The sequence below is a fragment of the Petromyzon marinus genome, chromosome 36 (genome assembly GCF_048934315.1).
Source record: "Petromyzon marinus isolate PM22_M1 ecotype Great Lakes invasive population chromosome 36, UKy_Petmar_22M1.pri1.0, whole genome shotgun sequence".
In the NCBI taxonomy this organism is placed as follows: domain Eukaryota; kingdom Metazoa; phylum Chordata; class Hyperoartia; order Petromyzontiformes; family Petromyzontidae; genus Petromyzon; species Petromyzon marinus.
In genome coordinates, this window is record NC_133702.1 from 6,469,364 (window position 1) to 6,485,150 (window position 15,787).

General features: G+C 47.8%; 2 protein-coding genes across 2 annotated transcripts in view; one reads left to right on the top strand and one right to left on the bottom strand.

Annotated features, from left to right (window-relative positions):
* Positions 1–7,794: 7,794 nt before the first annotated feature.
* On the top strand, positions 7,795–9,237 carry LOC116949471 (uncharacterized). Its single transcript, XM_032966846.2, has one exon. It carries the CDS (start codon positions 7,815–7,817, stop codon positions 8,778–8,780), a length of 966 nt encoding a protein of 321 aa, XP_032822737.2. The 5' UTR covers positions 7,795–7,814; the 3' UTR covers positions 8,781–9,237.
* A 1,069-nt stretch (positions 9,238–10,306) lies between these two features.
* Positions 10,307–15,787, bottom strand: part of EDEM1 (ER degradation enhancing alpha-mannosidase like protein 1) — a 31,721-nt gene continuing 26,240 nt past the window's right edge. Inside the window, exon 12 of the mRNA XM_032966585.2 lies at positions 10,307–13,160. Within this exon, the coding sequence (XP_032822476.1) occupies positions 13,071–13,160 (90 nt within the window). The 3' untranslated portion in view covers positions 10,307–13,070. The remainder of the gene's footprint in view (positions 13,161–15,787) is intronic.

Below are 15,787 nucleotides of genomic sequence, written 5' to 3' on the forward strand. Positions count from 1 at the left end.
GTATAAGAACCCTCTGGAATCCATACTCTTTGGCTCTTTCGGTAAAGTCACGTAGGTAGAAATTATTATTTTTAGTTTTATTTTATTTTTCTACTCTACGTGACTTTACCGAAAGAACCAAAGAGTATGGATTCCTGCAGTCACGAAAGCTTCAAATGAAAATTGAACCCTCTGGAAAACAAGACGCATCTCAAACTTTGTGCCCGGTGTCAACAACGTTAAACATTTTTTTTTGTATTTTCGCGACACCCAGGAAACGTTGGGCCAACAACGATGGTCGAACGATTTCAACCACGCGCCAACGTTGGCCGAACGTTGGTTGCGGATATTATAGCCACACCACACCTGTCCATCCCTCGTCAAAGATCCCCCCCGTATACCCTTAACACGACTATTGAGTCTTCTTGGGTATTTCGGTAAAGTCACGTAGAATGGAAATAAAATAATAAAAATAAAACATAATAAAATAAAATTATCACGACGTTTCGGCCACAACACAAGAAGAAGGCTACTTGTGTCGTGGCCGAAAACGTCGTGAGAATTTTATTTTATTATTGTTTTATTTGTATTATTTTATTTCCATTCTACGTGACTTTACCGAAAGAACCAAGAAGATGAATCCATGCAGTCACGAAAGCTTTAAATCGAAAATTTACGACTATTGAGGGCAAGTGTTGTTAGCGAGCAGCACCTATGAAGGTCGGCACGGCAATCGAAGGGGTTGGCCAGCACCACGCCCGGCCGCCTTTGTCTCCATCCCAGACACACAGAAGCACAAAGGCCCCCTTGCCTAACGCACATCACAGGAGGGCAACTCGACACCGCTGGCTCACGTAACGCGACCACGACAGACTCGGGCCAATGGAATTATCAATATTTAATTATTTTAGCTACAGGTGTTGCCTTTCGCGTTGGGAGCCTGGAACGTCTCTCACAGCAGAGAGACGCGGAGGTGACGACGCAGCGCGTCTCTGTGTCTCTCTGTGTGTGTCTCTGTGTCTCTCTGTGTGTCTCTGTGTCTCTCTGTGTGTGTCTCTGTGTCTCTCTGTGTGTGTCTCTGTGTCTCTCTGTGTGTGTCTCTGTGTCTCTCTGTGTGTGTCTCTGTGTCTCTCTGTGTCTGTGTGTGGCTCTCTGTCTCTCTGTGTGTCTGTCTCTGCGTCTGTGTCTCTGTGTCTCTTTGTGTGTGTTTCTGTGTCTCTCTGTGTCTCTGTGTGTCTCTCTGTGTCTCTCTGTGTGTGTCTGTGTGTCTGTGTCTCTCTGTGTCTCTGTGTGTGTCTCTCTGTGTCTCTCTGTGTGTGTCTGTGTGTGTCTCTGTCTCTGTATCTCTCTCTGTGTGTCTGTTTGTGTCTCTGTGTGTGTCTGTCTCTGCGTCTGTGTGTCTCTGTGTGTCTCTCTGTGTCTGTGTGTCTCTCTGTGTGTCTGTGCGTCTCTGACTCTCTGTCTCTGTTTGTGTCTCTGTGTGCCGCTCTCTGTGTCTATTTGTGTCTCTGTGTGTGTCTGTGTGTCTCTGTCTCTGCGTCTGTGTGTCTCCGTGTGTCTGTTTGTGTCTCTGTGTGTGTCTGTGTGTGTGTCTGTGTGTCTCTGTGTCTGCGTCTGTGTGTCTCTGTGTGTCTGTTTGTGTCTGTGTCTCTCTGTGTGTGTCTGTGTCTCTGTCTCTCTGTGTGTCTGTGTGTGGGGGGGGGAGCGGTAGTGTCCCGCGGTTCGCGCGCTGCGCTACGAACCCCGCTGTCCGGAGTTCGATTCCCGCTCAGGGCCACCAACTCCCCGAAGTCGACTCAAGCCTCAAATGAGCACTCGGTGCGGTGTGTAAAAAAACAAACATCGCCACTGGAGAGACAAAGGCGGTCGGGCGTGGTTGCTGGCCATCCACCCCGCCCGTGTGGCGTGCCGGCCTTCACAGGTTGCTACTCGCTCACGGCACTTGCCCCGACACTCTGTGAAGGCTACGCGAGGTGAGGATCTTCGTCTTTGGGGCGGGGATGGGTGGTGGAGAGAGCATCGTGGCTCCACCGGGCCACCCATCACCACCACCACCACCATCGCCGCCGCCGCCGCTCTCCGCCGTCTCTGGCGGCAGCCCGTGGCTCTCCCTCCTCGCTCTCGGAGTCTCCGCGGCGCTCTTCGTGGTCGGCGTCGGTGGCAACGCGGCCGTGCTGCTTTGCCGGGTGGGCGGCGGCCCCCGCGGGGTCGCGCCCGCCCTGCTCGGGGCTCTCTCCGCCGCCTTGGGGCTCTTCGCGACGGCCGCGCTGCCGGCGGCGGTGGCGGCCGAGACGCCTCTGGTGGGGCCCGCGGAGCGCCGCGCGATTCAAGTGGCGCTCCGCTACTGCGAGGTGAGTGAGGAGGTGAGTGAGTGGGTATAGTGAGGCAGGACTACGAGGTGATTTTCAGTTTCAGTTTCTTTATTTTGGTATAGCCCTGTGAGCCATTCGGCTTTTGAATCGGGTGCAACCACAACAAACAAAAAAAAACAAAAACACGAACAAGAAAACATCTTAAAGTGACTTTGTGACTGACTGTGCAAATAGAAAATCCATGAAAAAACAGCAAAAATATTCCTGAAAAAAAAGCACTGTACACCAACGCTGTGTGCAAAAAATCCCAGTGGGATGCAAGTCAAACAACAACAACCACAAGAAAACTTACTTAAGGCCATCAGTCTAACTCCGTACTACAATAAAACACATAAGTCCAAACCAAAAAACTTTTCGAAATCACCAAAAAATAAAGCCATAATTGCAACGTAACAGTGACCGAATTTTTACAATAAACTACATAAATAACATGTAACACCAAATCCTAGAACCATAGCTGGCTGCATGAGTTACTCCACAACAACAGAAGCATCAGTCAGAGTATCAAATTTTTCAATGCACCTTTAAGATCACAACACGCTAATCAAAATACAGATAATACTTTGCAGCGTCATCCGGAGCGAAAACATTTTATTTTATTTTACGCCAATGAATAGCAGTGGCAGCTAGGGGTGTACAACTCTTCTAGAGCAGTTTTGAGAGAAGATCTCATTGGTAGCGATTCAAGTTGCAGTTTATTGGCAATAGCATTCCGGACCCTGGGGGCATCAATAGCAAAGGCCCTTCCTCCAGTTTTTGTACGGCAATAAAAAATGTGAGGCTGGTAAATGAGCGAAGACCTGAGGTCAAATTTGTTCTTTGAAACAGCGAGGAGATCCAGCAGGTAGTCTGCGGATTTTTTTGTAAGTACATCGTGAATAAATAAGATCTGGTGCACAAGCCGTCGTACATTAAGATAAGTTAAGTTTGACCCAATGTAGAGATTACAGTGGTGAGTCCTATATGGGCAGTTCAATGCAAATCTTAAGGCCCAGTGATAGATGGAATCAAGCTTCTTCAGTACAGTACTTGGGGCTGATTTATACACGATATCACAGTAATCGAGTAGAGGCAGTATGGTAGCTTTTATCAATTCCAAACGGAACATAGTGGGGAAGCAGTGCTTGTGTCGATACAGAAAACCAATGTTTATTTTTGTCTTTACCAATATAATCAATGTGATCTTCAAAATTCAGTTTTGAATCCAGGATGGCCCCAAGATACTTATAGATCTTGACTTGCTCTATTTGATAATTATTTAAGGAATGTAATTGGGGAAAAATAACTTCCTGCTTTAGTCCTGGTGAGAAGCATAGCACCTTGGTTTTGGAGGTATTCAGGACTAGTTTAAGAGCAACTAGCTGATGTTGTAGTTTGTTGAAATCACACTGGAGCTTAGCAATCACGTCATCCGGAGAGCTGCCAGCAGTAATCTTCATCGTGTCATCTGCAAAAAGATTTATCCTGGAATGATTCAGGTCAGTGCCCAAGTCATTTACATAAAGAGAGAACAAGAGGGAGCCGAGGATGGAACCCTGTGGAACCCCTTTTGTTATCTTAACACTGAGGAGGTGAGTGAGGAGTGAGACAGGACTACGTGGTGAGTGAGGAGGTGAGTGAGGAGTGAGGCAGGACTACGAGGTGAGTGAGGAGGTGAGTGAGGAGTGAGACAGGACTGCGAGGTGAGTGAGGAGGTGAGTGAGGAGGTGAGTGAGGAGTGAGACAGGACTACGAGGTGAGTGAGGAGGTGAGTGAGGAGTGAGACAGGACTACGAGGTAAGTGAGGAGGTGAGTGAGGAGGTGAGTGAGGAGTGAGACAGGACTACGAGGTGAGTGAGGAGGTGAGTGAGGAGTGAGACAGGACTGCGAGGTGAGTGAGGAGGTGAGGAGTGAGGCAGGACTACGACGTGAGTGAGGAGGTGAGTGACGAGGTGAGTGAGGAGTGAGACAGGACTACGAGGTGAGTGAGGAGGTGAGTGAGTGAGGCAGGACTGCGAGGTGGGTGAGGAGGTGAGTGAGGAGGTGAGTGAGGAGTGAGACAGGACTACGAGGTGAGTGAGGAGGTGAGTGACGAGGTGAGTGAGGAGTGAGACAGGACTACGAGGTGAGTGAGGAGGTGAGTGAGGAGTGAGGCAGGACTGCGAGGTGGGTGAGGAGGTGAGTGAGGAGGTGAGTGAGGAGTGAGACAGGACTACGAGGTGAGTGAGGAGGTGAGTGATGAGGTGAGTGAGGAGTGAGACACGACTACGAGGTGAGTGAGGAGGTGAGTGAGGAGTGAGACAGGACTACGAGGTGAGTGAGGAGTGAGACAGGACTGCGAGGTGAGGAGGTGAGTGAGGAGTGAGGCAGGACACGAGGTGAGTGAGGAGGTGAGTGAGGAGGTGAGTGAGGAGTGAGACAGGACTACGAGGTGAGTGAGGAGGTGAGTGAGGAGTGAGACAGGACACGAGATGAGTGAGGTGAGTGAGGAGTGAGACAGGACTGCGAGGTGAGTGAGGAGGTGAGTGAGGAGTGAGGCAGCACTACGAGGTGAGTGAGGAGGTGAGTGAGGAGTGAGACAGGACTACGAGGTGAGTGAGGAGGTGAGTGAGGAGGTGAGTGAGTGAGGCAGGACTGCGAGGTGGGTGAGGTGAGTGAGGAGGTGAGTGAGGAGTGAGACAGGACTACGAGGTGAGTGAGGAGGTGAGTGACGAGGTGAGTGAGGAGTGAGACAGGACTACGAGGTGAGTGAGGAGTGAGACAGGACTACGAGGTGAGTGAGGAGGTGAGTGACGAGGTGAGTGAGGAGTGAGACAGGACCACGAGGTGAGTGAGCAGGTGAGTGAGGAGTGAGACAGGACTGCGAGGTGAGTGAGGAGGTGAGTGACGAGGTGAGTGAGGAGTGAGACAGGACTGACTTCCTCTTGGCCAGCCAAGAAGCTATTGCTCAGCCACAGTTACGCATTATGCCCAGGGCGGTCCAGATGTCGTGTGACCCCGAATTAATTGACCTCTAATTTTTTTCCCCTTTAAATAAACCTGAAACTTAAAAATAATACGTTTCAGAGAATTAAACTGGGGTCACAAGACATTTGGACCACGCCGTATAGTATGTAAGTTGAACTTCTTTCGCACCGTACTTCACCGTCATTGCCATGTGTTTAGGATGATGTCACTCTTACAAGTGATACTTATACTCCATCATGGTCCCTTGAGTCCTGGCCTGGCTAAATAAAACAACTTAACTGAACTTACTACTCCCCGCTGAGTCTCGAGACTCAGTCTCAGCAATCACTCATTGCCATTGTCAAGAGTCGTTATATTTTATAATGCAAAACCTCAAACTCAGACTCCTTTCTTTAACAGTTAACTTCATCACGAATGAACAATACTGCTATTATAATACAATTTACATCGTATAACTTCACCATCAATCGTGGCAAGGTACTCAACCACTCATCCTACTAATCCTTAATGGACCAATGACGCTGGCATTGAAATGTATAGAGGCAGACCTAATGGAGTCTCAAGCTTCCCTCTCAATGGGGTCTAACAGTCATATAATTATCAGCATTCGTCAGTGACACTGCCATTAGAATGCCTAAACGTACTCACCAAGAACCCTGCCTTAAAAAGATACAATAATTATAACAAAAATATATAAAATCGGCAGCGTTATGGCCAATAGCCCTTCTTCAATGCACTTGAAGGGTCATTGCCTGAAACGTCGCAGATTGTTTTTTTTTTCTTTTAAAGCGGTGTTGGTGACGAGTGTTTTGAGTTTTTTTTGTTCGTCAATTGTGCTTATGCACCACTACCAAAGGAGCATCACGAAGTGATGTATGTCATCACGATACCTGTAGATTGGCAGTGGTTCTTAACCTGGGGGGCACGCACGCCGTGGAGGCGCGAGTTGCCATTTCTGGGGGTGCGAGGCATGCCACATTTTTTTTTAGAAGGTAAATAATCGAAACACAAATTAAGCCAAGGGCACGTAAGTACAACTGCTTTGTTTAATCAAACTTATGTCTTGATTAACATTATATATGTTTTTAACGATCAAGAACAAAAGGGGTGAAAGCCTGCAGTAAAGGTTAAACACCACTGAGAGCTTAGATTGGAAAACCTCACCGAGTCTCAAGACCCATCGGTAGAGTCCACATCATCATCAATCAATAATGCGGTCATCATTTATAGAGGGGAAACCTCACCGAGTGGTCAGGACTAATTCTCAGCAAGGGTCTCAATCATCATAATCAATAATACTGCAGTCAGTCCTTCAAACTGGTGGCTCGCACCTGTGAACCAACGTGGATCGTGGGACCACGCAAGTGTATTACACTCTCTAACCCACTGGCTCTACGGTGACCAGATGTACGTACCATACGTTGAACTTCTTTCGCACCGTACCTGGCCAACCGTGCCATTTGGAGGTGCGAAGAAGATGGCAGGATACAAAAAGCCCATTCTTAAATCCATCTGCGTGGACATTTAAAAGGAGTGTTATTCTTTTAAATGCGCGGTTAGTTGTGTCTTGGAAAGCTGGTTTCCTCCCACGTGCAAAAAAAAACTTTTTAAAATGGAATTTACCAAACATCTCAATGTTAGTACCCTCCTGAACAAGAGGCTTGAGACTCATTGCAGCTCTGCTGGATAAATTACATTCTAGATTTAAAGCTTTCGTGACTGCTAGGATCCATACTCTTTGGTTTTATTGGGTAAAGTCACGTAGGTAATTTTATTTTTTACCTACGTGACTTTACCCAATAGAACCAAAGAGTATAAATGACATTGTTATTATTTTTAGTATTCTGTGTGGCAATAAAACAAACTGCCTGGAGAAACCCATGCACACAGAGAGAGCACTCATATCACGAGCATTATAACAGGTCCCTGCAGGGTGGGCTGGTAGGAACATTGGAATTTTGCGCAATTTTATTTTTACACCCCAACAGCACGAGATTTCACTTCGTTAAAGTATTGAAAGGGGACGGACGGACACATTAATCTATTGCAGGCTGGTACACTCAGTTTACAACTTCGTTCCTACCAGTATAACCTACGTGCTGTCCTGCCTCCCAGGGGCATGGCTTAGGGAGAAGTGTAGTAAACAACTTTGAATAATTGCAGCCAAATTCATTATTGTACTGTACTGTAATTATGCTCCCACGTCTCTCCTCCCTACCGTCACCAACCCGCACTGAGCAACGTGGTGAAGTATGGTCATATAACGCACGGCGTGGGGATACTCTCATCCAGCAGTGGATTGACAAAACGGGTGGCTGCACTACGAAAAAAGAGAAAGACGACCAGGCGTGGTGCTGGCCGCCCACCCGTCGTTTGCCGTGCCGGCCTTCATAGGTGCTGCTCGCTCGCAGCACTTGCCCCAACGGCAGTCTGTTAAGAAGAGGCTACACGGGGGACCGTTGTCTTTGACAGGCCCTCGTGCTGGGCGTGTGCACGTTCACGCTGTGCGCCCTGGCCATGGAGCGCCTTCGTGCCGCGTTCTTCCCCACGCACTCCGGCGCCACCGAGACGTGGGCCTCCATCGCGGGCAAGATCGCCGTCGTCTGGGTGGGCGCCGCTCTGCTCGCGCTCCCCGAGCTGCTGCCGCCGCTGGTCGCCCTCGGACGGAGTCCGTCCGAGCCGCCGCTCCAACTCGTTCCGTCTCCCTCCGCCGACGTCTCCGGCCAGACCGCCGGCGTCCCCTCCGTCCCGACGTCGCTCGCCACCGAGCTCGCGCCCGACGTTTCTAACGCCGCCGCCGCCTTCACTCCGCGGCTCGACCGGTCGCGGCGCGAAGCGACGTTCGGAGCGAGCCCGACTCCCGAGCTTCGCCGTCGCTCCACGGGCTTCGCCGGCGAGGCGCGGCCGGGCCGGACGTCGCACGGCAGCGATTCCCGCCGGCGCTGGGCGGCCGCCGGCAACCTCGCCGAGCGGCTGCGCGCCGCGTACGAGCGCTCGCGCGTCTGGTGGGTCTTCGGCTGCCACTTCTGCCTGCCGCTCGTCTTCTCGGCGAGCTGCTCGGCGCTGGCGGCGTGCCGGGTGCGGCGCCCCGGCAAGGGGCGGCCCTGGGCGCGCACGCGGCTCCGGGCGCAGGCGGAGGGGCAGCTGCACACGTTGCTGCTGTCGCTGGCCATCGTGCACGGCGTGTGCGTGTCGCCCAGGGTGTTCGTGGACGTGGCGACGGCGCCGGGAAGGGTTCCCGGCGCCGCCGCCACGGGCTGGCTGGTGGCGATGGGGCACGGGCTGGCGTTCTGCGAGGCGAGCGCCGTGCCGGCCGTCGTGCTGCTCCTGCGCCGGCGGGAGACGCAGGGCGTCCGTGCGGCCGTTCGAGGGTGCCTCGTGTCCGGAGGGTCCCCCGCTTCGGCCACGCCCCCAAAGGGAGGGCAGACGCGCATTAATTTCAGGATGGTGCGGGCCGACTCCATACAGAGCACCTCTGTTTAACGAACCGCTCTTTACGTTTTCCCGTTAATTTGGTCAGTGGTCAATAGTTTGGCAGTGCCGCTTAAATTCAAAAGCTGCATTAAAACAGCGGTGGTCATCTGTAGGTGGTTATGTATCAGTTGTTGAAATTCCACATTATATACCAGGGAGCAGTTTGTCTATAAGACCATTAGATTAGCGTATAGAAACGATCCAATTAAATTATTAAGAATAACGATTTTTTTTATACACAAATGGTTGGAAGCCCCTGCTATGCTTCATTGGTTTACGTGAACGAGGCAATTCTGAAGATAAATGCGAAGTGCACTATATATCCATAAGAGGTTTTTAGGTTAGATCGCGTAAATATATTGTCGTTAAAACCCGCCACCACCCGACACAGCCAACTAGTAAGGGTTGTCACGTAAACAGAACGTGGCCGATTCGTCACTAGTACAGCACACGGGTGTGTTGGAGAGCAAAGCCACAACATTTACAATTGGCTCTCCAACTCACCGGTGTGCTGTACTAGTGACGAATTGGCCACGTTCTGTTTACGTGACAACCCTGACTAGTTGGCTGTGTCGGGTGGTGGCGGGTTTTAACGACACATTTATATATTTACGTGATCTAACCCAAAAACCTCTTATGGATATTGGTCACGAAAGCCTACGTGTTAAACTGCACTATATATTAAAAATAAACAATGCTAGCTGTGTTTATACAAAAAAATGGTCTAATATCCCATTAAGTTCTTGAAGTGTTAATGATTACGTGTGGCTATAGTTTTTGTAAACGTCCTCTAATAAAAATAAAACTTGTTAATGTTGACTTACTGCTGCAGAACACAGGACTAACTGGATTTTTTTCATGATTCCTGAGCAAAGACATTCTGCTAAATGTGCCGCGAATGAAAACGTCAAAGGGATTTCTGTTCAAAAGAGCAATCAGGTGGTGGTCACCTCCCGTTTACAGACCCGAAATAGTGAAAATTCCACGTCCCTATGATGGGGACGAGTCTTTCCATAGGACAATCACTGTGGAGTTGTACTCATTAGTAACCCCAGAGGGATGACGGACCGAATCGCCCCCCAAGCAGGATTTAAACTCATAACTTTGCGATACCAAACCGCTCTCTACCGCTGAGCCACCTGGTCTATGTGATAATCGTTACATGGGTTATACACATTTACATGACGAGAAGTTCATCAGTCCTGGGACTCATTCCGACTAAATGGTATTTTGATGGTCAAAAGAAACCACGAAGTACAATTTTCACCATGCTAATCTTTAAAAAAAAACTCAACTTTCCTCCTATTCCTCAATTTTTTTGCAACCTGGCATTCGTTTGCATAAAGTAAAACATCGGGGTAAACATGGGAAAGACAACTGGAGCCTTTGGGTTGGGAGGCAAAGCTGTGAGATTTCACGAGCATTTTTCTCGTCTCGAATTATCAAGACCAGGTCACTATATCACTCTCAATCGCCGTTTTTTTTTTATAAATGCGTAACGATACAATTGTGAAGAGAGCAGAGGGCCGCTAAAATAGATGCACTAATAACTTTATTTCAGTGTATTTAGAAAAATATCATTTCGACATCGTTATTTCACAATTCGAAGGCACATTACACGCATGACACGCATTGTATTTTCGATATTGCTCCCCATTGCTTGTGACACAAATATGGCACAATTACCATTTATAATATAAAGAAATAATATATACTATATTTATTCATTTAATTCATTTTCTCTATTACAACTGGCTCAGAGTAATCAACCATGAATGGCCAGAGCCGTTAAGTGTTGTCCTCGCGCACTACTTATTGAGTGTGCTAAGGCTGTATTTTCAATAAACTTTGAAAACTTACACGAGTTTTATCATTACACATTGGCCGAGTTATTTTGATTGTCTACCAAACGGAAATATAGTACTTGATCTTTTGCCTTGTATAATAATAAAAAGATCAGTGGTCCTGTGTTGGCGTTGCAAACCAAGCCAGAAAAAAAACTGGATATTTGCCAAACTTCTAACCCTCGTGGGTTTTCTCAAGCACGGTTATGGCTCAAATTTCAATCACGGACAGGGCTTCAAAAGCCCAACGCCCCACATCAGACGGTAACGAACAGCTCGTGAATATTTTCATCCATTCGGCGATTAAAGTTAACGTCTCGCATCGGCGCATTAAAAGCGCCCAAGAGGGATCTTTTTTTTTAATTATCAACAAAATATCCACGCACCCTTATTATCTGTAAATTATCACAGCTCTATTTGAAATTTCAAAAATATAGTAATATAACTCCAAGCCAATTTAAGGGTACGACGATGCCCACAAAAGTCACCGCACGCAGCTGTTGCCGAAAATTGTTTCTTTGCCCGCACAACTGGTTTCTTCCGAGCCGTGCGCCAATGGACCACATCTGCTGTCGTCCTCATCACAAAAACAAGGGGTGAGGGATCCTCTTGCTTTATCGAGAGCCAAATGAATTTTCAAAAACCTTTTGTGGGTCACACATGAACACACCCACACCTCGGTCACTTCTGTCACTGCAAGAGGCCCTTGGCAGTGACGGAAAAATGGCTTCCGCGTGCTAAATTCGGGGATAAAGTGCGTGTCTAATTTTTGGTGAAAATATTTGTCGTGCACTCGATAAATGCAGCCAAGATGCTTGCCGTGTCGGATAAATCGAACTTCCGGGCCGCCTCACCGTGGATGCAGATTCCCCACTCCTATCAAAATAAAAACGGGCCACTATGGGGCCATTTTGGAGTAGACTGTGCTTACACGGGAAGGCACTGCCCACACTGATTCCCCCTCAAGACGATGAACATCCACACTTTGTCTTCCACGGGTCACAAGTCACTGGCTGACTGCAAGAAACAGGACCTGGCCTGGCACGAGACAATGCAGAGACCATGCCGAGTAGGGGTGGGATGATGCACCCCCCTGGAAATTGTGGGTCATAATTCGATTCAATAAGAAAAACAAATTTGAGCACCGTGGAGAATGTTGAGGCCACTAGTGGCTGCAGGGGGGAGGGGGGGGGGTCACGTGAACCAATTACGTACAGCAGACACGAATCGATAGTAATGCATTTGTTTTACGCGCGAGATTTGACGCATGTTACCATGATTATTGGAATCGATATTAATCGATGCGTCGTTATGCACGCTTGCGGCAGTCGCAACGTGCCACTTGATAGATAAATGGCTCTGATGGACTCTGATGTGCCCCGACTTTCTGTCAGTATTCATATCCGAGCGACCGTACATGCTTTCATTTGTCCGCTGAAGTACACGGATACGTGCATCACACAGATGACGTGATGCACGTTATCGCGAGTGGACGACTGGATGTCGATCAATGAATCCAAGGCATCATGAAACGTCCGCCGGTTTTGAGCAACCCTGATGCATAATAAATAGCCCACGGCTTTAACTTTCAAAAACCCATGTCAGACGGTCAACACCACCAGGGAACTAAGTGATATTTTCTTTCTGCCAGTGAGACAGAGGAAGCACTGCCTATGAACATGTAAACTCTGCTCTTTACAAAACAGCAAACTTTCACAACTCGGTACAACAGCGACAAATTGACATAAAACAAGACAAATCAGACATCCCTATTGCATAGATGTTTGTCTGTTTGAGCACAGCGCGTACACAACAAAAACTCTCACTGCATTCGTCATAAATACTGCCCGTTGAAGAGATTTCATATGCGACAGGGTAACGTTTCGGGCAACGGCCCATCTGCAGTGCGCAGGGCGTACAACTGAGAGTGCCGTATTTACAGTCGGATGAATTTCTCCCTACCCTGCGGTGTCTCAGGCATAATCTTAACGGACAAATGAACTGTATTGAGTTGAATGTGAGGTTTGCTTTTTTTTCTCATTGACAGATATTGCATAACAAACATAATTTCAATAATTTAGAAGTGCAAAAACACCATTAAATAGGATTGCCCAAACATCCCGATGCAGGACCCTCCTCAGAGACAATTCTGAGACTCGCCGAGCCCTTCGTTGAAACTTAAACTATTTAATTAATATCCAAGATGGACAAGCTAGCCCCAAATCCTCAGGCTATTATATATTTTTTTGTTACAAGGCACCTGGTTCGGCTTTTTTTGAAGTATGTGTTCTGTGCACAGCTACCAATGTAGCCCCTTATTTGTTTATCGTGGCTGTAGACTTTGCATATTTTTTTCCAAGCCACAGGTGCCAGCACGTCAGTTGAAAAATAGTTGAGGTTTTTGTTTTTACATTCATCCCGTGGATGAGGCACGTATTGAGATTTACTGGCATATTCACAGCAGCCCCACCATGCTTTCAATCTGCTGCATGTACATTGGCTTCAGTGGCAAAGAAAATCTTCTCTCCGGGTTCACCCGCCAACACTGCCAGGGACAAACAGAGACAGAGAGAGACACACACAGGAAAGATTAAACCACCCTGGAGAAAATTACAATGGTCACTTTTTTTTAAAACCCCCTCCCTCACTTGTCCTTCAAAGCAGAATAAATGGGTACACCAGTCTGTGAATCGCCAGGTCGTGTGTGGTTTGGTAAACTGTGGGTACTTGGGGCTTACTTTCAGCCGAGTGTCTTGGCAAGCTACCTAGAAAATATTTCTGCACCCAGCAGCACCTCATCCAGTATACCTTTCGCTGTGCCTACTCGTCACATGGCTACTCGTCACATGGCTACTCCAATATAACAGCGACCTGGGAAGTAATTCAGTGAGAAATTAAACCCTATATTATTGGGTCTTTCCGTAAAGTCACGTAGATAGGTTCAAAGTAGATAACAGAACCTATCTACGTGACTTTACCGAAAGACCCAAGAATATGAATTCCTGCAGTCACGAAAACTAAGTCAAAATTAAACCCTGTTTATCCTACGGCCATGTCGTTAGCGCAATGAGCTTGCAATGCAAAGGTCGCCAGTCCGAACTCCCAGTGCGGCAGCTGAAACTAGATGCACGTTTCTAAATCCCCCCTCCCCCCCTTCTGCCTCTGTCCACCCAGCAGCACCACAGTTAAGTGAATCTCCAGGTTGTGGTGGGGTGAATCTCCAGGTTGTGGTGGGGTAAAGTGTGGGTGCATCCGATACCTTACAGGACTTCTGGCACTAAAAATGTCCCTTCTAGTTGAGGCCCTTCTGCCAGCAGTTGGTGTAAGCAAGTAGTTGCAGGGTTGAACCTACATCTTATTCCTTTAAGAACATTAAGTCACTGGGAAAGTCAAGAAATGGCCCAATCATCGCAGCGGTGGCAATTTCTTTGATCATCGCTCTGTTCAAAGCGTACGCCGTGGATTGTCAAAACAATTCTTTGAGATGGGGAAATTGAAAATATCTGCATCCTCCCAATAGTTTTTCTATTTTTAAATGTGACCACCCTGATATGAACGCCCTCGTTCTTTCCGGTGATTAAAAGCACGAGTGGGACTTCAAAGACACGCGAAGGTGGGTCGGTGTAATTTCATTTTCAAATGGTTTCCACTGTCCCTTGCACAGGACAGAGTTTACTGTCGTGTTTGCTAATTCGGTGTGAGCAGGCATTTAGATCGCTCTTGTCTCCTTCTACTACCTTGTTAATATTATTATCATCACTTAAATCTTGACTGGCGTCGGGATGCATTGTAATCTGGTAGGCATGTAATGAAACACACCCCTGCATGCTTCAGGGGTCACAATAAAATGTGATAATTTAGGAAAACTAATTCAACTTTTGTCTTGTTGGCACAGTTTTGTCCTCTAAATGTCATTTAAAATATACATTATTTCAAGCCTCCATATCAATCCACTGCTACATGAAGGCCTTCCCATGCCATGCCAGCCATAGGGGGACTGGTCAGTGTGGATTAGTAAAGGGCAGTGCGCCTAGGACCTTATTCATATATCACCCGCCACTTATGTTAGCCGTCACCTGGCATCAACCTCGGGTTGCCAAGTTCATAGCCCAGTGTACAACCACTGCACCACGGCTCTCAAATATAAGCATACAATTTGCATCAATTCTAAATAATCGTATTTTTAAACACAACATTAAAAAAAACATTAAATGCAAATGTATCGAGGAGTCATTATTTTTCTGGTATCTGTACGATCGACATCGAACCGGACCGTGTAAATAACAAAACACTAGCGAGGGCACGCAACGTCATCGAATTACTTCCTACATTTCTCTACTTTACATTCACGGCATTTTCACGTTAGGCAAATGATTGCCGCATCTTGATTAAGGTTCCCTCTGTAGGTTTCGGCACGATAATTACACACTCACTGTGAAACAAACGACTCCTTATTTGAGCCGCGTCAATGTAAATCCTCCGATGCCGATACGATTATCGGCGGCAGCGGTGCACGCTTTGTGCTCGCCCCCTCTGTAAATCATCCGCACGAGGCTGGCGTTCTATTTCTCCGAGTCAGCATCGCCCAGGAGCACAAACATATTAAATTCCAATGAAAATAATAGCGGGGACTTTTTGCCGTTGCGAGTGCAGTAAAATTCAGCAAGAGTTCCTTTGCTTTGGCTACGAGCCTCCCCATCAAAGCCTCAGTGACCATTAAATTATTTTTGCTAAACCATGCATTGCAGTCCTTCTATCGGCATCATCACATCACGAGATGAATAATCCATTTTTGGAAATCTCAAGAGTGTTGTGCCTCTGCGTAATCAGAGAACAGCCCGTGGAAGTGCCGCTTCACAGGGCTTTTGTCAAGAAAACATTTTTTTTTTAACGGCAGTGAAATTAAGCACCTCTAGTGGCTGCGGGGGTCATGCGCACACATTACACACGGCACACTTGACTCAAAAAACACATTCCTGCGGAAGGAGCTGGTAGGAACGTTGGGTTGCTCAGTCAATGGCCAGGGCCAACGGCGGCATGGTGTATTCCGCAAATATGACCGACTGTGAGGGCGGGCATAAGCCGGCGTGAGTAGGTTAAACGTTGAGTTTTATAAGGGCACCACGGGGTGACCAGCCCCTCCCCACCCAGCCCCACCCTCCCCACCCAGCC

Excerpts from the sequence above, each read along its gene's own strand:
- LOC116949471 (XM_032966846.2), top strand. The coding sequence starts at position 7,815 with ATGGAGCGCCTTCGTGCCGCGTTCTTCCCCACGCACTCCGGCGCCACC.